A 25620-nucleotide genomic window follows, 5' to 3' on the forward strand; every position below is an offset into this window, starting at 1 on the left:
AGGCCAGCCAAGTGATTTGCCTGTTTCTTTTGTTACTTCCATGTATCTTTGTCTCCCATTTTTTGCCTCATAATTTTAATAACAGTACTTCATCAATCAGTGGATATACACTGCTCAAAAAAATAAAGGGAACACTTAAACAACACAATGTAACTCCAAGTCAATCACACTTCTGTGAAATCAAACTGTCCACTTAGGAAGCAACACTGATTGACAATAAATTTCACATGCTGTTGTGCAAATGGAATAGACAACAGGTGGAAATTATAGGCAATTAGCAAGACACCCCCAATAAAGGAGTGGTTCTGCAGGTGGGGACCACAGACCACTTCTCAGTTCCTATGCTTCCTGGCTGATGTTTTGGTCACTTTTGAATGCTGGCGGTGCTTTAACTCTAGTGGTAGCATGAGACGGAGTCTACAACCCACACAAGTGGCTCAGGTAGTGCAGCTCATCCAGGATGGCACATCAATGCGAGCTGTGGCAAGAAGGTTTGCTGTGTCTGTCAGCGTAGTGTCCAGAGCATGGAGGCGCTACCAGGAGACAGGCCAGTACATCAGGAGACGTGGAGGAGGCCGTAGGAGGGCAACAAACCAGCAGCAGGACCGCTACCTCCGTCTTTGTGCAAGGAGGAGCACTGCCAGAGCCCTGCAAAATGACCTCCAGCAGGCCACAAATGTGCATGTGTCTGCTCAAACAGTCAGAAACAGACTCCATGAGGGTGGTATGAGGGCCCAACGTCCACAGGTGGGGGTTGTGCTTACAGCCCAACACCGTGCAGGACATTTGGCATTTGCCAGAGAACACTAAGATTGGCAAATTCGCCACTGGCGCCCTGTGCTCTTCACAGATGAAAGCAGGTTCACACTGAGCACGTGACAGAGTCTGGAGACGCCGTGGAGAACGTTCTGCAGCCTGCAACATCCTCCAGCATGACCGGTTTGGCGGTGGGTCAGTCATGGTGTGGGGTGGCATTTCTTTGGGGGGCCGCACAGCCCTCCATGTGCTCGCCAGAGGTAGCCTGACTGCCATTAGGTACCGAGATGAGATCCTCAGACCCCTTGTGAGACCATATGCTGGTGCGGTTGGCCCTGGGTTCCTCCTAATGCAAGGCAATGCTAGACCTCATGTGGCTGGAGTGTGTCAGCAGTTCCTGCAAGAGGAAGGCATTGATGCTATGGACTGGCCCGCCCGTTCCCCAGACCTGAATCAAATTGAGCACATCTGGTACATCATGTCTCGCTCCATCCACCAACGCCACGTTGCACCACAGACTGTCCAGGAGCATGCCCAGGCATTGTAGGGAGGTCATACACGCACGTGGAGGCCACACACACTGCTGAGCCTCATTTTGACTTGTTTTAAGGACATTACATCAATGTTGGATCAGCCTGTAGTGTGGTTTTCCACTTTAATTTTGAGTGTGACTCCAAATCCAGACCTCCATGGGTTGATAAATTGTATTTCCATTGATTATTTTTGTGTGATTTTGTTGTCAGCACATTCAACTATGTAAAGAAAAAAGTATTTAATAAGATTATTTCATTCATTCAGATCTAGGATGTGTTATTTTAGTGTTCCCTTTATTTTTTTGAGCAGTATATATATATATATATATATATATATACTCTTCCTCCTCTATCTTCATCCACTGTCCTTTCCCCTTTTCACCAGATAGATTTTAATTGTGTTTTTCATGGTCTATCTAGGCTATTTGGCACTGGCGGAATGCTAAAATAACGGCAAACAACAACACTGATTAAAAAGTTTGCTGTCTGAGACTCCGTAATGAAGTGGTTTAATTGAAGTGGTTTTAACTGGCGCTACTGCTAGCATGCAGTGAGTTTGGAAGCCTTATCTAAAGGGATTTAACTGAACAAGTACCCTTCTAACGCCAGCCACTATAATGTATCTTAAGGCTCCTTGGAATATAAGAGGAGTTGGCAACCTAGTCTGGGTTTTCAACCGAGTCTCTCTTACTTTTTGGATTGAAACCGGTCCAAGCCCTTACTCATAAATATGCATTTTCAGATACGTGTTCCTCAGTGGCTGGTTACTTTTCCTACTTATGTTCACACTTCTTTTGTAGAGAGATCATGTTAATGATTGTGATGACAAGATTACTGAAAGGTAGCAAGTTCTGCATGTAATGTGCATAATGTAATGCAATAATTTCAAGTTACAATCCTGTTATTAGCTGCTTTCATATTGTTTCCTTAGTGAAAGGCTGTAAATGTGAAAATTGAGAAATACTTTGTTTGGAACAGACACACACACACACACACACACACACACCACTGATGTAGATTGAAAGCGACTCTTATGTCCATGGTGCTTGGCCGTCTAGATCTCATTGTCCCCTGTCAGGAGCAGCAGCCCTGTCGTTCTGGTGACCAGCCTGCTGTATTTTTGTGACAGTTTGGGTGCAGAGCTCCTAAAAAAAAAGGCCACATCGCCGAAGAAGACCTCTGAGGAATCAGTGATAGTGTCCCCATGAATCCTTCAGGCCATCTTTTTTTCTTTTTAGATCCCATTTTAGAATGTCTCCAACTAGCTGGGTCGTGTTCAGTGGGGCACACCTTAGCAAAAAGTTTTGAAAAAGTAAATGAAAAGGTCTGTTTCTTATTGCACAAGTCCAGGTTGTCCCTTTCTGTTTCAGTCCATTTTATTTCGTTTGGTGCATAATTAACATGCCCCTTGCCTGGTAGCACGTTGACATGACATTTTCTTCACCGTGCACCAATCAGATCAGGGACCTGTATTTCACGCTTCAAATTTCCTGTATTGCGATGATCAATCTTATCCTGTTGGAGATCTTATTTTTCTTACCTCCCCCACTAGACAGATTATTCTCAATTATTAGCTCATATGCAAGGGTATCTGTGTCATCAAATAATGGCATGCCATTCCACATTACCTCATGCGCAGGCCTAAAACACTATGCCTACAACATTAATGAGTTATGGTCTAAACCAGTTTTCCTCGCTAGACCAAAATATATTTTATATTTGATATTCTTCAAATAGCCAACCTTTGCCTTGATGACAGCTTTGCACACTCTTGGCATTCTCTCAACCAGCTTCACCTAGAATGCTTTTCAAACAGTCTTGAAGGAGTTCCCACATATGCTGAGCACTTGGTGGCTGTTTTTCCTTCACTCTGCGGTCCAACTCATCCCAAACCAACTCAATTGGGTTGAGGTCGGGGGATTGTGGAGGTCAGGTCATCTGACGCAGCACTACATCACTCTCCTTCTTGTTCAAATAGACCTTACACAGCCTAGAGGTGTGTTGGGTCATTGTCCTGTTGAAAAACAAATGATAGTCTCATTAAGCCCAAACCAGATGGGATGGTGTATCGCTGCAGAATGCTGTGGTAGCCATGCTTGTTAAGTGTGCCTTGAATTCTAAATAAATCACAGACAGTGTCACCAGTAAAGCAACCCCACACCATAACACCTCCTTCTCCATGCTTTACGGTGGGAAATACAAATGCAGAGATCATCCGTTCACCCACACCGCGTCTCACAAAGACATGGCGGTTGGAACCTAAATCTCAAATTTGGACTCCAGACTAGTCTCCTCTGAACAGTTGATGTTGAGATGTCTGTTACTTGAACTCTAATGAACTTATACTCTGCAACAGAGGTAACTCTGGGTCTTCTATTCCTGTGGCGGTCCTCATGAGAGCCAGTTTCGTCACAGCGCTTGATGTTTTTTTGCGAGTACACTTGAAGAAACTTTCAAAGTTCTTGAAATGTTCTGTATTGATTAACCTTCATGTCTTAGTAATGATGGACTGTTGTTTCTCTTTGCTTATTTGACCTGTTCTTGCCATAATATGGACTTGGTCTTTTACCAAATAGGGCCATCTTCTGTATACCAACCCTACGTTGTCACAACACAACTGATTGGCTCAAACACATTAAGAAGGAAAGAAATTCCACAAGTTAACTTTTAACAAGGCACACCTGTTAGTTGAAATGCATTCCAGGTGACTACCTCATGAAGCTGGTTAAGAGAATGCCAAGAGTGTGCAAAGCTGTCATCAAGGCAAAGGGTGGCTATTTGAAGAATTTCAAATATAAAATATATTTTGATTTGTCTAACACTTTTTTGCTTACTACATGATTCCATATGTGTTATTTCATAGTGTTGATGTATTCACTATTATTCTACAATGTAGAAAATAGTAAAAATAAAGAAAAGCCCTTGAATGATGGGGTACATTTACAGATTGTTGCCAACATCTACAAAGTAAGAGGTGTAGCTACATAGACAACACAACAATGTAAACTAACTTTTTATTGCACAGATTCAAGATGGTAGCATAATTTTAGGTGGAGTTCAATGTGTTCAGGGAGTTTAGTGTGCTGATGGTGAATGACATTAAGTGATGCAGGTTAGCATTTTTCGTCTTGTATCTTGTTCTGGAGGCAGCTCAGCAGAGTGGTCACTAGCTGGCACAGCCACAGTCATAAAATCAGATTGTAAACCTAACCCTTACCTTAGCCCTAACCTTAACTAACCACACTGCTATGCCTAACCCTAACATTAAATTAAGACCAAAAAGCCATTTTTTATTTTTATAATATAGCCATTTTTTACTTTGCAGCTGGCCTATCTAAGGGGGGACATTGCTTAATTCTACCTTCAGGACAAGACTGATGACAATAACCGTCAACCTGCTAAAAGTAGTCAGGTCTTAACTGATGAGTACAGTACAATGACCTACAACCCTATACTAATTCCCTTTATAAATTCCCTTTGTATGGAATGGGCCACTCTTGATAGGCTACACCCCTCTCTGTTTTTTAACTCTAATATCTGTCCTCAAAATCTATTATTCTTAATCTAGTTTGGATTTTTGGAAGGATTATGCGTTAGATAATTCCTGCTACATGCGATCTGAAAATGTCATGCAACGGAGGAAGGAGGATTATCAAGAAAGAGAACGCGTAACCAAATGAGATCACCAATATGCATGGGAATTGAGATTGAGTACAGTAGGGGGGGGTACAGTCATTTTGGTTTGCTTGGTCAAACTGTGCTTGCTCTTTGACCTTTTTAAAGTCAGCCAAGACAGAATTTAAAAATATGATTTTCTGAGATTAAGTGCAGCATCTCAATAACATTTGCAGAGGGTATAAACATTGTCTGTGCTCTTTTGGATTAAATAGCTCTAGATTATAATTCGGTATTATGATATGTTGTAGATGCACTATAATAGATAGTTTGGGGGCTATTCGCTAAATCTGTTTTAACCTCTATTTTGATGATACAGTTGCATTTTTATCCTGATATTATGAATCATGTCAAACGACGCAACATCAAATGGTGAATATTAGACAATGTGTATCATATTCCCAAATGTTTCAAAATTGACATGCTACCTTTGTTTGACAAAATTCCTTATCAACATATTTAATGTGTATGATGACCCCGTTTTATGGTAACTAGCAATAGCCTCAAGATTTTACCCACCAGTATTACAAGTTCACCATTGCCAACCCTCCCTTGCGCTTACCATAGGTCACTGCGGCTCAATACAATTGCGTGGGAGACCATTTTTTTTTCTTCTGATAATGGGGAAAAAGGTGGATATACCACATTGGCCGCTTGTGACGCACTGTACTATATGTTCTCCACTGCAGACACATCTCAAACTTTGAAGATAATGTTCACACCCACAGGAAAGGGAAAAAAGGCACTCTCTTTTCCGGTAGCAATTATCATCAACTGTCCGAAAATACTCTGAGACTGACTGGAATAGTGTGTGGTGGTAGTGGAGCAGTGTGTTACTCTACATGGGAGTAACTGGGGCTGGTTGACACAACATGGACAAACAAAACTCAATCGCTGTTATACTGTTGTACGGTTGAACGCTCCCATACACTGTCATACTGACCCAATGTTGAGAAACTAGCCGTTTCTCATTGACGGACAATTGGTGAAAGAATACATGAATGACTCGTAGCCTGAGAGACTGCTAAAGTTACAATACATCAAGCTAGTTTTCTTCACAGGAAATAAAAAGTAATTTTATTTCACAAAACATTGCCTTGTTGGAATATTCCTTGACTATTTGTCTTTATACACCACCTAAGGTTCACAACTCGAATTCAACGATTCATTTGGTACTTTTTCTACCTAAAACACATTTCTCTCTCTTCAGAATAGGCTTTGAGGACCGTAACAGGACTGCGGCGCAGCGCAGGGAACCGTAGCATACGGAGCACTTGCTTCAGGCCCACCAGGGAAGGCCTGACCCCTCCATTGGGCGGATCGGCAGCCAGGCGGAGGGGCCATGTTGACTGCACGCCTGCTCCTCTTCGCCAGCCTGTTCGCGCCAGCAGCTCTGGGTAAGCCCGGGATGCCGCCGTCCCATTTCATGTGTCAGTTTGTTTCAGTGTCTGTCACTATTTTAAAATGTCTTTCTCTTACCCCATCCATGGTGACTGATTACTGGTTTTTCCCAAATTCCCCTGCTCTCACTTTTTCCACAAATCTCTCTCTCTCTCTCCCCCCCTCCCTCCCCCTGGCCCCTATGTATCAGTCTGTCTATGTATAGTATCTTTCTCTCTGACTTTCTCTGTTTTTCTCACTCTTCAGACAATAGAATATAGAAACCGTTTTCAAATAATTATTAACACAGTTTTGGCATAACGCACGTAGGAAAGATAGTAAAATGTGTGGTAAAGAAAGAAATGACCGGTACACTGGGTTCTGCATTAAGATATTGAGATCACTTCGCAGGCATTTTTTTTTTCACCTTCTGAACAAATTGCAACCACCTCAGATTTGACCAGTCTCCCCTTGGCCCCTGCCATTTTGTTTCAGTGGCAAAGTAAATTAAGTAATTTAAATTCAGCTTAAACTAGGGTTTGGCAACGGGGGGAGGCATCACGCAATGGCCCATGAAGATGCTAATTTGATACGGCAAAAACATTAACGAGAGATTCCATGCAAATTGAATTGTTTTGGTGCCGAATCTTTTGGCTGGGTGGCGTTGCGCTTTAGCGGCACGCTAATCAAAGCTAGCTCTTCCGCATAATGGTTTTTCCATAATGTTTATTGGGAGTGGTGTTACGTGCCTTCGATGTGTCACGCACCTGCCTTTTGTATTACTCTATTGATCCGAAGGGAACCGAGACATTATGAAGCTGCAAATTTACTGCCGACCCGCCAAAAGAGCTTGGGAGATAAAATGTCGGACAATGGGTTGCATATTAAAAACGCTGCGACTGCTGTGGCGCCATAATTCTTTCTCCACAAAGAAGAGATGCACAGAAAACATAACACCCAGTATTTTCTTTGTGTCTTAGTTATTATTTTGTTAGCCTCAAAGTGGCTTAGTGTTTATTCTTTGAAGTGGGGCAAAGATCACGCATTTCTAGATGCTGTCAGCAGATTAGTCCCAGATGTTTTGGAATGCTTCTGGTTGTAATGCTCGCGCAGGGGTTTCTTTTCTCTCCGGTCTCTCTCCCCTCCGGGGGACACTGTCCTACTTTGGAATGGAAATCCCTTGTCAACCCCCTCCACTCCCAATATGTTCAGACCAAGCACATAACTATGCTCCAATCACACCCACATACTGGTGTGCGTCCCAAATGGCACCCTATTCCCAATATAGTGCACTACTTTTGACCAGGGCCCACCAGGGCTCTGGCCAAAAAGTAGTGGACCATATAGGGAATAGGGTGCCATTTGGGATGCAGTGATGGTCTCCTCTGCTCACAGCTGCCTCTGCCTGCCTCCTATGTTTGTACATCAACATGTACACAACTGTCCGACCCCTTCCCACTTAAACCCGTCTGAAGTAAGGAGAGGGAACGAGGGAATGCCCTTGGGGGAACGTCGGTGCGGAGTGGCTGGGATCTCTAAACATTTCTGGGATTAACTCAATGATGGATTCCAAGTTGAGGAGCAATGGGAGGGAGGGAGGGAGGGAGAACAGACAAACAAACTGACAGAGAAGGGTAAGCTATGCTCCAAAACACATGAGAAGCGAACACACACACAGTTCTCCTGTCATTGGGTAATGCCGAGGAAGCCAAACGCCTTTGCAACGCCACATTCATCATGACAAAATAATGGAAACACTTGAGTAAATGAGGGATACAAAGTATATTGAAAGCAGGTGCTTACCCACAGGTGTGGTTCCTGAGTTAATTAAGCGATTAACATATCATCATGCTTAGGGTCATGTATAAAAATGCTGGGCAGGCCATTATTCAGGCCACTGTGGCTATGCACCCATCCACAGGGCAAAAGTGGTCACTGAATGGTTTGATGAGTGTGAAAACGATGTGAACCATATTCTGTGTGCCCTCTAATAGAGTTCCAGACACTTGTAGAATCTATGCCAAGTTGCATTGAAGCTGTTCTGGCTCGTGGTGGCACAACACCCTGCTAAGACACTTTTATGTCTGTGTTTCCTTTATTTTGGCAGTTACCTGCATGTCTTTGTGCGTGTGATTGTGCAATACCCCAGGAAGGATTCCATATTTATTACATTCTAGGGAAATCAAAGGGAGAATGCCCCATGGACTAGTCCTCGAGACAAGAGAATCGTGAAACTGACACCCATTTCTCACAAAAAGAGCCCAGCGCACACATCTAAATAGAAGTGGATTTGGCCACACTGGAGAGGGAAGAAGACATTTGCCGTGAGAGTGTGTGTGTGTGTGTGCGCGCCTGTGCATATTGTTCAGCTCAGAGCTTTAGCAGGTAATTGACCATCCAGGCATACACCCACACATAGAGCGAGACATACAGACTGGAATACACAGGAATACCTCACACTCATTCACACACAGGCACGCACACTCACAATCCCATCTGCAAGGCATTTACACGGCTCATCATCTGCATATTGTGTGTTAATTCAGAACGCTTCCCGCAGCCGATGTGAAATGTCACCTGAGGGTATCCCAGCATCCCCGGCTACGGGTATCCATCAGAAATATGCTAATTCTAATCCAATCCCATTGGCTCCATACAAACCCCACCAAAAATAGTTTATTTCTCAACGTTTCCAAACCTGACATCCCTTAATGAAACTCCTTGTGCTGAGGAATTCACTACTGTACACCAGGGTATCCCTGCATTTGCCTAATTAAACAAATTACTTTCCACGCTCCTATTTCAAGTGGGGAAACTTCAAGAGAGCCTACTGGGGCATGTTCAGTTTTGTTGGGATTATGGCGCGTTTGTGAAGCGTGGAACGTAACAGGCCTGCTTCGTCTGAGCAGGTGGGGGTACTGTTGGTGTAAAAGGTCAAGCTCTATCTGAATTGTATGAGTAGTTGTTTTAGTTCTCCCTTGTATCCCAGAGAACGTGACGCACATGTCAACAAAAAAAGGAGACAGCGCTAGCATCTTATGCCAAAGAGAATTGAAGGTCATTTGAGATTTAAATTTGGAAATTAGTGCTTAGAGCAAGAGTGAAACACTGCATGTTTTAGGGAAACATTTTGATTCTTTGGGGGTTCGGTAAGACTTTCACCTGATGTTTTCTTACTCAAAGAATCCAATATGAGCAATACAGTTTAGCACATTGGCATTCATGGGCACAAATTACTTGATGTGCGTTGCTCTCAACACCTTACTATAACTCTGTTAGGCCCATTTAATAATATTGAAATTGCGCAGATAGTCAGGAAAAAATTATTCAGGTTGATTAAACATTTGTCAATCGGATGCCAGTTTATTCCATATTGTTTATTCCATGTTTACTGAATAAAATAATGTTCCTTTGCTGTGTCAGTATTTCCGGTTCGTTCCACCCGTTGTCAACTCACCCGTGTATCATTTTCATAGAATTATTTGTTTTAGGATAACCTGAATGTGCATAATCCAGGTTTCTTTGTATTCTAATTCAATCATCTAAGTGGTGTAATTCCCCAATATATCTTGCCTGGCATTTTGGCTTTTATTATTAGATTTTTTTATTTTTTTAAATCTTCCATACCTAGCAACAAAATCAATACCCGGTTCCTACTCATACTTGAGAGGAAAGTGGCTTTCGCGTTCTCGTGGCGTCCATCGTCTGCCTCTGCCATTGCCAAAGTGCTGTCAGAGCTCGGAACCCGAGTGAAACATGACAGCAACATTAAGCCGCGCTGGGCCTTTTGGGCTCGTGGGGTTAAATACCCCCACCAGTTTTATAGTTTGTTTGCACTGCCCCCCCCCCCCAAATATATCTTCCAAATGAATGAATTAGGACTCCCCCCATGCGGCTCCCAATGCATAATTCGGTAAGCATCGGGTGATGCCATTTAAAGTGGCTTGTGGCGGGCTGAATGGCGTTTAATGAGGACTGATATTGACAGCTGGGTCAAGTGGCGGAGGATGTTGGTTTACATTAGGTGGAGTAATGTGTGCATGTGGCGCCCGACGGACTAGGCAGATAAATATTATAGAGTGACCCTTCAAACGCTACAGGGTTCCCTGCCCAAAAGACCAGGGGTTGGGATGAAAATGGTCAAGTGGGAGAAAAGTGAGTAGGCAGGGACAAATGGAAGCCATGGTGTGTGTGAGAGAGAGAATCACTTTATCCAATTTGCATAATTAAGTATTTATCTCGGCAGACAGATCTGTGTATTAACCGCACACGTACACCAGATGGTTAAGTTAATATTAGAAAACAGCATTACGTTAAAACAAACTGACATTCCTTCACATATCTGGCTTATTTGCATTCCATGGAAAGTCTCGGATAGGATACCGTAGGTGTTCCAATCAAAGCCTGCTATACATACTACTCATAGTTATGCAAATCTCCCAGTGCTTTATAGGATTGGCCCTGTAAGCTCATCCACCGCCACATACTGTATTCACACACAGGCACGACGTGGGGTGGGGGGTGGGGGGGGGGCAAGGCTGTCCTTCATCCTCTTTGCCTGGTTATGTGTCACCACGGCAGCAGCGATTTTTAAATCCACCCCTCACGGTCATACAGTATGCTTTGCCTAATTACAGGGATTATGGCTCTATCTGCACTTAGGCACTTCTCATGCAAATTGATATGTGTACTTTGCATGGGCTTTTTCATTTGAATCTCATGATGAATCTGGTTTCATACGAGCGTGCTGTTCCGTGCTGATCAAACAAAGAATAGGCTACAGTAGGTTGTGAGGTACGTTTTTACTCCCTGGGTCCAAGGTAGACGTTAGCCAATTGTCATTGATTGGTTTGTTTTGGTGTTGTTGTTTTGTGAGATGGGACACATGGCTCGTGTTTGGACATGAAACAGTTTAAGCGCCAATAGACTACAACTGCTACGATGGCCTGCTGAACAGGCTCCCCCTACAGTATGTCCGCTGAGAACGAAGGCACATCAACTCAAGGGCACAATCATTTGTTCTTGGTCTATTCCTTTTTAGTGTGTGGCATTTTATGTCAGTCAAAGGGTCAACCTAACAACAAAATATAACCATAGCAAACACAATTGCCACAAAAGGCACACAGTACATTACGATTCCACATTTAGCATCTTATTAATAGAAGCCTTGCCGTTGTTCCTATGTGTGAGAATTGGCTTTAGCCTGGTATTCTTAGCTGATTGTTCTATCCCACCCGGGGGCAATTGGTCCACTGTAGAGTACCATGATAATGTTCCTAATGGAGCTCAGAGGACAATGTAGACCAGTACAGCTTTTATTTTACACCACAATGGAATGAGGAAGGGATTAATCATTTATCATTCAATCCAAACTGCCCCCCCCCCGCAATTGTAATTTACCACTTCACCAGCGAGGGAGAATTTAAGCGCTTTTCTTTTTCTTTTCTTCTGAAACCGAGAATACAAAGGATATAATTACATTTACCTGAAACAAAAGTTTTGAGCTGAAAAAAAAAAAAAGAGCTTGACATGCTCTCTACTCTACCCTAAGTTTAGCAGGAAGTGATAGACAACACGAATGCCCCGTCGAATCAATATATGAAGTATTGTAAAGTCTGCATTTGGGACCGAAGGCTGGGATCAAACATTACAGTGAGACTGATTAGACCTTGAGGATAAGAGAGACAGAAAGGGATGGCTACTGTGGATGGCCTTCAATGTGACACACTAGCCATGGAGGGAATTCAATACAGCCCAATGACAAAAGAAGGGCTTTATTGTAGGAAAAAGCTGCGGCCTCGTTTGGGAATCTGGCCGGCCCATTCCATTTCCTTATTAATTGTGTTTGAAGACTAAAAGAGGAGGGAGGAAAGGGTAGAAGAGAGACACCGCTTTCTCTCAGAGGAGGAGGCCCCTACTCCTACACATTTTGTTTGTAACAATGTCAGGGTCACGCTGATTCAGGTTATCTGTGTACTTCTTGATTGGACGAGTGGTATCTTGAGAAAGACACACATGCACTCACCCTTCAACCCCCCCCACACACACACACTCCCTTAACCTATTTCTCACACACACACACACACACACACACACACACACACACACTCCACTATAGCCCCCCTCCCCACTAGAAATAGTTCAGGCAGTCTTTGAGGTCACAGCGTGCCTTCGATCCCATACGGGAGCTGTCGTGCCGCTGGAGAGATTGTCAATTTAGCCATTGATGGATCACCCTGTGAAGTCACCTCTCACTGTCCTCCCCTAAGTCCACCCAGGGCCCAGTTTAAGGCTGTTAGCTGCATGCCCGTGGGAGTGGGGAGACATGATAGGAATGAAACCTCCTCCTCTCTCACCCCGCAGACACTACAGGTTACAGTACACATCAAGGAAGATAAGAAAGAAAATGAATTAAGCGCTTGGACGTCCGGGGTTTTTCCTAAGGCATCATTTGTATGTATTTACTTCGGAGCTGTTCCTGAAGAAGTTATTCATTTCTAGGTATTGGTTGTAGTTATTTTGGACTTTTTGTGTGTGGCATTAGATCTATTACAACCTCCCTCTCTCACTGCATCCATGAGAAAACATTGGCCCGTCTTTATCCCTGTCCATAATAATCGGAATCATTAGGATCTGAAAGGCAACTCTGAGATGCTTGATACATATAGCCCCTGTAGTATGTTGTCTCCGACCTAAAATGGCAGGACAGTCCAAAATGAGAGGAGTCCGCAGTTAACAGCTGTCATTTTAGGGGCTCTGTAGTTATTTTCATCCCTGAAAACCACTGAGATTTCAACGGATAGGACATGGAGAGACCTCACAAAAGACTGACTGTGTCAACTGAGAAACATTGCAGGTGCACATTCCCCAGTAGTGCCCCCCCCCCACACACACACACACACACACAGCGCATACACTCCCTGATCACTGGCCCTTGTTCAGTGGCATGAGGGACTTGAAGGGGATCCTTTTTCACTGTGATAATGCAGTCCTTTCTGCCTGGTGAAATGGGCAGGAGAGAGCAGTGGAACGGGAGACCCAGGGAAAGGAGCATGTCACTCTGCAGTGCAGCATCAAGCAATGTGGCATGAGATATCTCTCTCTACAGGCCCTCTGAAGGAGACAGTATGTGTACTCAGTCTGCTGTTTGAATAAAGGCTTATATTAAGTGTGGAGACATTTTAAGTGTGTTAGTACTGCTTTTCTTGTTGACGCTAATTAACTAGATCTTTGGCAATGGACTATACGTATTAAGGTTCTAGCCTTGATCAAGGGAACTGCCTTGTTCCCGGAGCCTTGTGTACGACACCGTGTGCGCGCAAACTTGTTCACGCCTCATTCTCAAATGAACTGCGTAGCTACGTCGGACTGATGCCCAAATCAAAACTCTCGACACGTTCCAACTCACGTCACGGTTCGTTTAGCGCACACGGTGGGTAACATCCCTTGCCATGCATATTCCAAGTCTCCGCCCTTTGTCTTCACGTAATAGCCTTGCGTGTGATCACTTCCATTTGAAACGTGGGGAGCGAAAGGGAATCAAAGGAAGTTCACCGGGTGCTGTTACTGCAGCTGTAGCGTAGCCACCCAAGCTAATCGAAGCGACACCACACCGTTGTTGTGCACCGAGTGTATGCTCAATGAGATTACCTGCTCTCTGTGGGTGCCTGAAGAGCGAGGCATCGAGGAGTTGTCGCCTCCACCACCCCCTCTTTATTCCCCGTCCAACATTTCTCTCCTCTCTCTCATCTCCTACCCTCATCTTTTTATACTCTCCTCTTTCTCTTTCTCTTCTCACACCTTCATCCTCATCTTTTCAGTTTTATCTCGTTCTCCCCCTTATTTCTCTCCTTTAGCGTGTCATGGTATGACTGGCAGGTCCTTGTTTAATAATAATCTCGGGGAGAGCTCCGCCGCGCGACTCAATTAGCTGCTCACGCTACTGTGCGTTCTCGGCGTGCCGGCAGAACATGAGCTATTTGTCACCCGGCACGTGTATGGGTGCTACGCTACACATGTGCTGTAGCTACGCTAGCCATCACCATTCCCCTGGGTGTGTAGACTAAACAAGAAACCAGCTTAACATTGTCTTCGTCGTCCTAAATATAGAGGGACAAAGGGACATCCTCATGTATGTACCTCTGGGCTAAATGGTGCCACCATACTTGTATGTTTTGGGGACTGTCCTAGAAAACGTCGTTGTGGGGGTGGGGTGTTGAGTGACCCCAACCATCCATGGGCATTTATTGACCCAGAGGGAGGAGATGGAAGGGAGGGAGGGAGGGAGGGTAAGAGAGACTTGAACGGTGCCAACCTGCACGTAGCCTACTGTATGAGTGCTACGTTAGCTAGCATCTTTCCTGTGGTATATAGGTATCCCTCCCTACCCACAATACTACAACACCCAATGCTATCTATGCTAATTAACAGAGCAGGAAGGGGGGAGGTGGTAGAGACTACTGTATATTTTGTCTAACCCTTGAAGTGTGTGTGTGCACGCACGCATGCATGTTGGGGGGAAGTGTGTGCCAGAAAAGTGTGTCTGCATGCCCGAAGGAGTGGACCAGCCTTTTTTAAACTCCTTATGTACTTGTCGATTTATCAGATCAATCTGTCAACAGTTTGCTAAACCACTTGCATCTGATACTGTTGCCCATTTAGATGTGATAGATGTTTCTATAAATATGAAATGCATTTAATCCCATTTTAATTTACACGTTTGAATAATTTGTGTTTTTCATTACGCAAGTAAACATAACCGCTAGAAGCCATAATTTGTATTAATTCATGCGTTTTACCCCTCAGATATTAAACTGCAGCAAAAAATGACGTTAGACAGGAAGAATATGCCATTTTGAATACATAAATGACCTAGTTTATCATGAAGGTTCAAGCTACTGTACTACAATAAAGTATGTGTATATGTCATGTGAAGAGGAGGAATCTTAAGTCAAACAAGTTTCTATGAGGGTACAGCAGTTGTGAACGTAGCTTTGTTGCCTAGGCTACCTCTCACACTAAGCAGGAGAACGAGACAAAAGTTAAGAATCCTCTTGTCCTTACTTGGCTTACCCTCGCACTCGAAAACAAAGATATTGCCACATTTCTCATAAGCATGCAGAGTTCATAAATGCGACGCAGGTTCTCATCCCGAGACAATATGGGCTTAATGTCAAATGTATTATCCATTATTATTTTTGCTGCCGAAAACGACTCTTCCTCTCAGTCCTGCTGTTGAATATACAATCTATGTGGTGGAGAGGGAAAGTGGTGTGTCCTAAATGGCACCCTAGTCCCTATATAGTGCACGACGTCTGTCCAGAGCCCTATGGGCACGACATATGAAGAGGGCGCCATTTAGGATGTGGTCCCACTGTGAGTGAGCGTATGGTAGTTTATTCTCTGTGTCGACTGATTGAGGTCAGAACAGATTAAGTGCTTTTCATTGTCAGTTTGAGGTCCGGGTTTCCATTGACAAACATTACCAGATGGGATTCTCACCCGCTGGTGTTCTCTCCAATACACTGTTATTGGCAATCCACATCATATTGTGGCTAAAGATACTATTATCCTTTATGTGGTGATTGTCATCAGGAGGGTGACATCACTGGCGTGAGTTATGCTGTGTTTACTCCGCTGTCTGTGCTCACAATAGCACAGTTGATGCAATTCACTTGAGGCGTGGATGCCTTTCAGGCTGGAACATTGCAGGTTTTCCCAATTCATTACAACATACAGTGGATTTAGATGAGTTTTTTTGTAAACCCTGTGGCCTTTGTTATAGGAAAACCTCAGGATAATATACTCCCAAAATGTTAACTTTTCAGGGTTAGGAAAAGGTTTGGGTTGGTTTACTATCACCTCTGGAAAGGCCTAAGGTCCAATCCAGACTTTCTATTCGTTTTTTTTTTTGTTGGCGGGGGGGTTGAATTAAAAATATTTAAAAATGAAAACTGTAGAAATGATAATGGACCTATATTCATACAGTTTCTTGCCTGTGTCCAGCTCGCTAATAATCACCTGAAATGAAAGCTAGACAGTCGGGGAGCATCAAATTCCCGAAAGGATGCTGGATCGAATCCCTGAGCTGACGAGGCAAAAATCTGTCGTTCTGCTCCTGAGCAAGGCAGTTAACACACTGTTCCCCGGGCGCCGATGACGTGGTTGTCAATTTAAGACAAACCCACGCACCTCTCTGATTAAGAGGGGTTGGGTTAAATGCGGAAGACACATTTCGGTTGAATGCATTCAGTTGTACAACTGAATAGGGATCCCCCTTTCCCCTAGAGGACAATTTTTTTGCTAATTCTGACAGCGAGGAAATGTAACACGTTTTCAGTGCGGCCCACTGGATCTCATTGAAGACCGAATGCCTGGGTCGAAATGACTTTGACACCCCTGGCCTAGATCGTAATAAATGTCTGTGGAGGTACGGTTGAATGGCATTTTAAGTGACTTCCCTTAGTCATCCAGTCACGGAACATTCAAAGTAGATAGATACAGACAACATTCTTTGTTGTCTGAAAAATATAAAGATTAAAATACCACAAAAAAAAAAAGGAGACAAGACGTTGACACTGTGAGGTGAGTCTTACTGTCTCATTTTACAGGGATACATTTATACATTCCTTCCTGTGTGCAGTCAGTCAGGTGTTGCTGGTTGATGCCATCTGCTGTGTGTCAGTGGTCCATGTGAGAAAAGGCCGTTCCTTTTCTCCCCTCACACAGGCAAAACATATATATATTTTTTTACCTCAATTAAACTTTGTGTCCAGGCCGAGGTAAGAATAGTAATGCCAAATCTGGAGGTTTGTGTGGGTGTCTCTGTCAATGAGTGTGTGTGTGTCTGGGTGGTTTGAGGAGACCGAGGGGGTGTTAGTTTTGGCTGATAACTTCCCCAGAGCAACACTGAGGCACACGGGGGTTGCAGCCAGGGGAAAGAGGGGGGAGATGAAAGGAGAGGAAATAGACTAACAATGTCGATGTGACGGCTAGCTGAACAAAGCCCAGATTTCTCTCTCTTGCTCTCTTTTACTCTCCCTCTCTCTTGTGAATCACCACTAACAGCAGTAGCTTCCGACTCCCTAGGCTGTCTTCCTGCTCTGGAAGAGCGCTCGGACCATCTGACAAAGTCAGCAGTTCGCAGATGTGAAGACATATAATTCAACTGAGTTTACATGTAGAGCATAAAAATGGAAAAACATACTTTCCCCCCCTATTCAGTCCTCAGTATTATTATATTTTACTGTATTAGTGATCGTTGATTCTATATCGACGACAAATTTGTCAAATGGACTTCAACTCGTGAATTATTTTTCTGAGAATGAAGTAATTGAACCACACTCTTAATTATCCCTGAAATTCCTTGAGCTGAAGAGAAATTGACCTCCGCGTTGTTAACTATAATTTGCTTATAGGAGGGGAGTATCACGCTCTGATGACCCTGAATAGGCACCTTCTCTTTTTTTCCATCTTGTTTTTAGGTCTGCTACGGTTCGGCACTTAAGGCATGGAGTATCGTTTAATTAAATGAATCCTTCATTGGATGGGAAAAGTCACTTCACCTCAAAGTTCCAAGTGTGTGAATCAACAGTGAATGGGAGTGTCGCTGAGACTCACTTTCATATGTTGCTCCACTGGGTGGTTGCACTGTGAATATGTAAGGTGAGCCACTGTCACAATTTGTCTCGCTAACAGTCCCGTCCCCAAGCATGCATGGGCTATATCCAATTCATTCATTCAAAGGCGCAATTCACAGCTTTTGCAGTTTCAGGGCAAGAGCTAGTGAAGTTTAGTTGTTACTCAGGCAGTTGATGTAGCCCCAGCCATTGACATTGCTGATTTTGTTCCCCTGTAATTTACCTTGGGGCTAATTCACAAATTCTCTGATGCAGAAAGAGCTTATTGCCTCCCTCGGCACAGCTGGCTGCTAAATTGACAGGTGAGGCACATATTTGAGTGTGTCGCTAGCGCTGTCAAGCCTTACTCACTTCCCCTATACCGGTGAGCTTGGTGTGTTGCCAGATGTGGAAAGGTAAGTGTCGATGGAGAGGAGTGGGAGCAAAACAAATGGCCTGTTTTCACTGGCGAGCAGAATGGCTGACCAGACCCTGCTTTTTTCCCCCTATTAGACGAACTCATCCTAATTGCCACAGCGCTGTTTGAGGTGGTCAAAAGCCAATAAATAATCAGTGTGATTTGAAGGGCCAGTCAATCTAGGATCCACTGAAGAACACCTGGAACTGAAGAACTAGCCATGTTTCATTTGGTGTTTGGTCTTCCACGACAATCATTTCATGTGAGCAATTTTAGACACATCAAAGGTTCTATGGAAACGGAACACATAATTGGGAATGAACTATGACATTTTTCTGCATTGCAAAGCGTGTTTGATTAAATGTCTACATGATGTATTTTTGTTTTCGCTTTGTTTTTATTAACTGCAATTGTTCAAAAGCACAACTTGCTCAGTGTTGTCTTATAATTGCCTCTGATTGAGTAGGTCCCTTAGATTTGAATCGAGGATATATCGAAACTTAATTTACTCATAATGCTAATTCTCACTTAAATTGTACATTTTTATTTATACTGAATGGAACATTTTAACCTTTCAGTCACTTTAGAAGGAGGCCTACCCCCCCATTCCATAAACCGTCTTGGGATGCCACAGGTGACGCAATCTACTTCGCTGTAAAGCGGAAGTGGGCGTGACCGCCTCCCTCTGCTCTAATCAAATAACAACCACATGATTCATGCACTAATTAATCACCCGCTTTGTGGGCCGAGCAGATCCAGCGACGTGGGGAAGAGGGACAGACGTTCGATGTGTTGAATCAGCCCTTCTCTCCCTCCCTCTCTCGTTAATTCAATTCAATCAGAGCTCATTTGAATTGGCCGCCCTCTGATTTGGTTTGTGTAGTTTGCAGCCGGAAACGAAATACTGTATTTCATCATGATATTTCCTCGTACTTTGTATTTATTTGATGTATTTTCCAATCCGGGCTTGATTTGAGATTGCATATTTATCACAAATCATCGACTGTGTGCATGCTGGTGCTTTCAGAAACTGGCTGACAGTAGAAAAGGTTGAATAATTGCACAAGCCAGCATAGGGACTCTTTAGTCTTGGAAAGCCAGACCCTAGGCAACAGTGACTAGAATCTGGGATTAATGACGGACTCTTGTGTTTAGTTCAAAAAGACAGAGAAAATGATCCGGGGAGGGTCCTCTTCAGACGGACAACTCTCTCAACAAATCACGAGGCAGACATTCCAGAACATCACAAAAACCTTTTGTAGTGGTTTTAGTGAAGGAAGTTGATGCAAACTAGCCACTTGCGAAATGTGCTCAAAAAAAAATGGCCATCCTTGCTTGCTACTGTTTTGTGTTGACGGGATGTGAGCAACAAGCGGATAAGGCAGTGATGTATGCAGTGACCGATCTGTACAGATGTGAAGCCAGAACATTGGTACATTGTGGGAGGCAGCCCTTCTTTTTAGAGAGACGATGGACAATTCCAACGGTACCAGTTGTGTTTATCTCCATTATGACAGCCATTTACACAAACAAACTCTCCAATCTTAATGTCTGCAGTCGTTGACCCCTTCCATCTGACAATTTTTCTGTTTCTTGGGCGATCAACTGAAATGCGTGCCCCAACGGCCCTGTTTTGATATTAATGATGACTTTTAAATGTCATTGCTAGTCTGCTCTGTCTGAACTGAAGTGCCCTGTGGCTCGGAGGGAGTAAAGGAAGAAGGGTCGGAGGGAAGGAGGTCTGGGCTGGTTTTCAATGACCCCAGGCCCTCAGTGACGCTCTACATGCAAGCCCTCTTGAGATCATGCAATTTCCCCCAATTACTTAAGGAAATCCGCATTCAATGCCCACAATCAAACTCCTCTTTCGGTTTTCAATTTGCGACCTCTGAGTGATTTTGAAAGCTCGGGAAAGAGCGACATTATTTCAAGTGACCTTTCAAATACCCTTTTTGGTGAGTAATTGAGTTTGTTTAAATATTTATTTGTGAATTACAGCATGTGTCTGTAGAAATGACTCGCTCCTCTCTGTAGATTCACTGTGAATTAACACTTTTGGATGAGTTGAAGTAAAGACATCTTAGTTGACCTTAACGTTTTATCCAGCGAGTTCTCCCACAATTCTACTTTTATTTTGCGTATTCAGCAGAGTGCTCGTCGAGAGACTTATCTTGATGGGAAATCTCAGGAGGATGAGTACAGCAGGATATTCCTCTCAAGTATTAGAGAGAGAGAGAGAGTGGAACAGGATAGAACTGAGAGCTTAGATATCAGGAAGGACTTTCAATGAGACTCCATCTTGCTTTTAGCTCGATGGATGTGTGGACTTAGATAGCGATACCGGCAGGATGCTGGTGTTGGTAGCCGGGGATTCTGGTTATTGCTTACGTTAGCGGCTGAGGGAATCTGTCTCCCAAATGTATTTGTATGGCTTCGTTTCCTTGTTTGTTTTAATGTGGGAGGAAGATATCACTTCGCTGACATGCTGTGTTGTTACCTTGTCTTTAGGTTACAGAGTGAGAGTTCCTTTTTAAGATCCACAGGGATGTTGAGGTCAGTCTAATAGCCCAGTCAGTTGTCAATAGACAATCAGGGGAGTACAAAATCGGGTCTATAAAAAACTGTGTCAAAATAATTCTCAACTTCTTATTCAGACCTATTAAATACAATTAGAGAAGACTTTTAAGTGTATGCTGGTGTCTTTGTATACTTTCATGTTTAGTTAGCAGGCTGTAAGCTATGCTAGTTTTGACTCCCATCTTCAAGTATAACATGGAAACACTATTAGCCTTCCCTTTCTCAATGTTGGTCTATCATACCTGTTAGTAATTGGTTCTGGCCAACTTTTGAAGCTGCATATGTCATGACATTTGATTATAGTTGTGGGTGTGTGTACACTGTGTATATAGAGTGTTACCAGTGATGCACAAGTTAAAACTTATTAAAAAAGTCTGTCTTATGAATTGCTTTGATTTCAAACAACCAAGGATGGCATATTCTGTTGCTTAAAATTGCACATGGATCAATTTGTTCTTCTTGCCTTGTAGAGTAACTACTGCACTTACTTGACCCAGTGAATTGAAACAGATCAATGGTACTCGGTAGAGCAAACTCATGTTTAGGCAAGCTATTCAGCAAAGCATAGGATGAAACTTCAACAGAACTCCAATCTGCTTATAAATTGATGTTGTGTTGCATTTTGAGCATGATCTACTCCACAGCAAGAGAATATGAAACAGAATGTGGAATAAATACGATAAAAATGAAATTATTTATTGATTTCAAGGATTGCGGGGACAAAATGGCATTTTTAAAATTCCGTTTGGTACTTTGTACATACCACCCCCTTAAGATAGTACCAGCATTTTGACATTCTCAGTGCATATGTTTAGGAGAAGACATGTCTATGGTAACCATCCATGCAATGGGATGTGCCTTTGGATAGAACTATGAAAATACTGTGCCATCTTGTTTTTTGGTCCACATTTGCTTATTTATTATTTTACAAAATGATGGTGTCATCCTTTCCACATACAGTGCATTCTGAAATTATTCAGACCTCTTGACTATTACCACGTTTTGTTACGTTACAGCCTTACTCTAAAATTAATTAAATACAATTCCTCAGCAATCTACACAGAATACCCAATGTTTTTAGAAATGTTTACAAATGTAAAATACAGAAATGCCTTATTTACATAAGTATTCAGACCCTTTGCTATGAGACTCGAAATGTTGCTCAGATGCATCCTGTTTCCATTGATCCTCCTTGATGTTTCTACAACTTGATTGGAGTCCACCTGTGGTAAATTCAATTGATTTGATGTGATTTGGAAAGACACACCTGTATATATAAAGGTCCCACAGTTGACAGTGCATGTCAGAGCAAAAACCAAGCCATGAGGTCGAGAGAATTGTCTGTAGAGCTCCGAGACAGTATTGTGTCGTGGCACAGATCTGGGGAACGGTGTCAAAAAATGTTTGCAGCATTGAAGGACCCCAAGAACACAGTGGCCTCCATCATTCTTAAATGGAAGGAGTTTGGAACCACAAAGACTGGTCCTAGAGTTTGCTGCCTGGCCAAACTGAGCAATCGCGGGAGAAGGGCCTTGGTCAGTGAGGTGACCAAGAACCTGATGGTCACTCTGACAGAGCTCTAGAGTTCCTCTGTGGAGATGGGAGAACCTTCCGGAAGGAGAACCATCTCTGCAGCACTCCACCAATCAGGCCTTTATGGCCAGACGGAAGCCACTCCTCAGTAAAAGGAACATGACAGCCCGCTTGGAGTTTGCCAAATGGCACCTAAATACTCTGACCATGAGAAACAAAATTCTCTGGTCTGATGAAACGAAGATTGAACTTTTTGGCCTGAATGCCAAGCGTCACATCTGGAGGAAATCTAGCACCATCCCTACGGTGAGGCATGGTGGTGGCAGCATCCTGCTGTGGGGATGTCTTTCAGCGGCAGGGACTGAGAGACTAGTCAGGATCGAGGGAAAGATGAACGGAGCAAAGTACTGAGATCCTTGATGAAAACCTGCTCCAGAGCCCTCAGGACCTCAGACTGGGGTGGAGGTTCACCTTCCAACAGGACAACGACCCTAAGCACACAGCCAAGACAACACAGGAGTGGCTTCGGGACAAGTCTCTGAATGTCCTTGCGTGGCCCAGCCAGAGCTCAGACTTGAACCCGATCTAACATCTCTGAAGAGACCTAAAAATAGCTGTGCAGCAACACTCCCCATCCAACCTGACAGAGCTTGAGAGGATCTGCAGAGAAGAATGGGAGAAACTCCCCAAATACAGGTGTGCGAAGCTTGTAGCGTCATACCCAAGAATCCCTGCCAAAGGTGCTTCAACAAAGTACTGAGTAAAGGGTCTGAATACTTACGTAAATGTAATATTTCACTTTTTTAGCAAATTAGCCAAACATTTCAAAAAAACATAATTTTTTTGTTTTCTCATTATGGGGTATTGTGTGTTGATTGAGGGTGGTAAAAACAATTGAATCATTTTTAGAATGCTGTAACGTAACAAAATGTGGAAAAAGTCCAGGGGTCTGAATACTTTCTGAAGGCACTGTGCGTGGGTCTTTTTTGCTTGCTCTGCTACTTTGAAAATAGTGCCTCAAGTATTCTAGATAGTTAGGCGCATGATATTGAACAAGCTTACCTGGCAGTGGCTTATCATAGATTTTTCTTACAGTAGATTCATGCAACAACTTTCATGTATCACGTTAAACATCTTACTATACTACCTCTTCACGGCCTTGTTTTCAACACATGTAAAATAAATTTCACTGGCAAATCAAATGTGTGTCCTTTCTCTTCCATGGTGCCCGGTGGTTCATCAGCCATCAATTATTTGAAAGTAGAAGTGTAATATGATCCAGATCACTGAGAGGGAGAGAGAGAGACTTCCATTAAGTACACATACTGGCTGTCTATCCCCCTTCTAGCCGATGATAAATGCCTGCAGTACACATTGTCCAGTGTTGGCGCTACGACACAGACACTTATGTTAAGGGGTGTTTATGAAAATCCATAACTGTCACGGTCCCCCATGGTCACTCAGCCCAGCGTTTACGTTTCCTACTCATTTTTCATTCCCACTGTAAACACCAAACCCCTGGAGTCTCTCCACTGTTCGTCTGGCGAGAGGCAAAGCAGAAACGTCCGAACAGACAGACGGCAGGCTCCGGTCGCTTACCATTGGGCTGCCTGTGGGTAAACAATTAGAATACTGCCAGAGGGCAAGCAGCTAGCCACGCGTTCACCCCCTTGCCACCTTCCCCTGTTAAGTGGGCGTGGCCACCTCCCTCAGCTCTAATTGAATAACAACACGATGATGCGGTAATTGTGTGGTACATATGGATGTTTTAGTCAGGCCTCTTCTCTCTCTTACTCCCTCTCCCTGTCTACTTCTCTTTCCCTCCATCTCTCTCACCTCTCTCTGTATTCGTCTTACTGGTTGGATGGTCGTCATGAACACAACTAACATGCTCCTCACCTACTCTTTGACGATCTTGATTGCCGCATCTCTCCGTCTCTCACACGACCTATAGCCATGTTATTGTCTCCCACCCCCAACGAGGGCCCTGTCAGCTCAGCTTCCTACCTCCCAATATCTGACCTGTGACCTTTGCTCTAATGTCACCTTCTCTCTGTCTTTCTCTCGGTCTTTCTCGCTGTTTTGTCTCGGTCTAATGGTTAAGACATTAGGTTGGCTATTGGGAGACCCAGGTTTGATTCCCACCAGGCACACGTGTCCCACACAGTAAATATACCCACTGTTACGCACTGTTTGCTGACGTTATTTTCTCTTTATGTACCCACAGCCTTCAGTCGAGCGCCCATCCCCATGGCTGTGGTGAGGAGGGAGCTGTCGTGTGAGAGCTACCCCATCGAGCTGCGCTGTCCGGGCACTGACGTCATCATGATCGAGAGTGCCAACTACGGCCGCACCGACGACAAGATCTGCGACGCAGACCCGGCACAGATGGAGAATACGCGCTGCTACCTGCCAGATGCCTACAAGATCATGTCCCAGAGGTGAGAATCTAGAACTGTACATCAATGTTTCTGCTGGTGAGAATCTAGAACTGCATATCTAAGTTATTGCTGCTACTGTACCATCTCAACCGCTACAAGATCATGTCTAGAATCTAGAACTGTACATCTATGTTTCTGCTGATAAGAATCTAGAGCTGTACATCTATGTATGGTCTCTCTACATTACTATGAATAGATTGTCTATGCTTGGTAATGCTCATTGACACCGTCCCCAAATACTGCCGTTGCAATCTTGGCTACCTTTTATTTTGTCTTTGTCTGGAGTTCATAGACCAGAGTGGAGGGGATTTCATGAATTAACTTTGTCTGTTACGGGGAAGCAAGTCCTCATTGATAATAATAAGCAATTCCGCTATGTTGATAATTGGTGTTCCATTTCTAATTCCTGAATTACGTTTAGTTGGATATTGATTTGAATGAGACTCTGAGGTGATTGCCACTTATATTACAGGTGCCTCTCGCTGTTAGCGATTTCCATTTTTCTCAAATGAGATGAAAGGTGCTACATACATAATCCTGGAAGTGTATATTTGGGACATATACACTTTTGAATCCGGTGTATACGATACACTTGACATGTTTTATTGCAAAGGGATTTCATGAGTAGGACGTGTTTGGGTATTAAGTTTTGTTTAGAGATCGGAATTACGAGGATGTCTTCTGCAACG

At 43.6% G+C, this 25620-nt stretch overlaps 1 protein-coding gene across 17 annotated transcripts in view; it reads left to right on the forward strand.

Moving 5' to 3' along the window:
* Positions 1-25620, forward strand: part of LOC106608716 (adhesion G protein-coupled receptor L3) — a 314147-nt gene that overhangs the window by 64439 nt on the left and 224088 nt on the right. For 16 of the 17 annotated variants that reach the window (XM_045721694.1, XM_045721685.1, XM_045721691.1 and 13 more), the window contains 2 exons: positions 6175-6361; positions 24718-24931. In XM_045721694.1, the coding sequence (XP_045577650.1) occupies positions 6307-6361; positions 24718-24931 (269 nt within the window). In that variant the 5' untranslated portion in view covers positions 6175-6306. The remainder of the gene's footprint in view (positions 1-6174; positions 6362-24717; positions 24932-25620) is intronic. The other variant, XM_045721687.1, reaches the window with a different exon arrangement.

This window comes from Salmo salar, chromosome ssa07 (assembly GCF_905237065.1).
Source record: "Salmo salar chromosome ssa07, Ssal_v3.1, whole genome shotgun sequence".
Taxonomy (NCBI): Eukaryota; Metazoa; Chordata; class Actinopteri; order Salmoniformes; family Salmonidae; genus Salmo; species Salmo salar.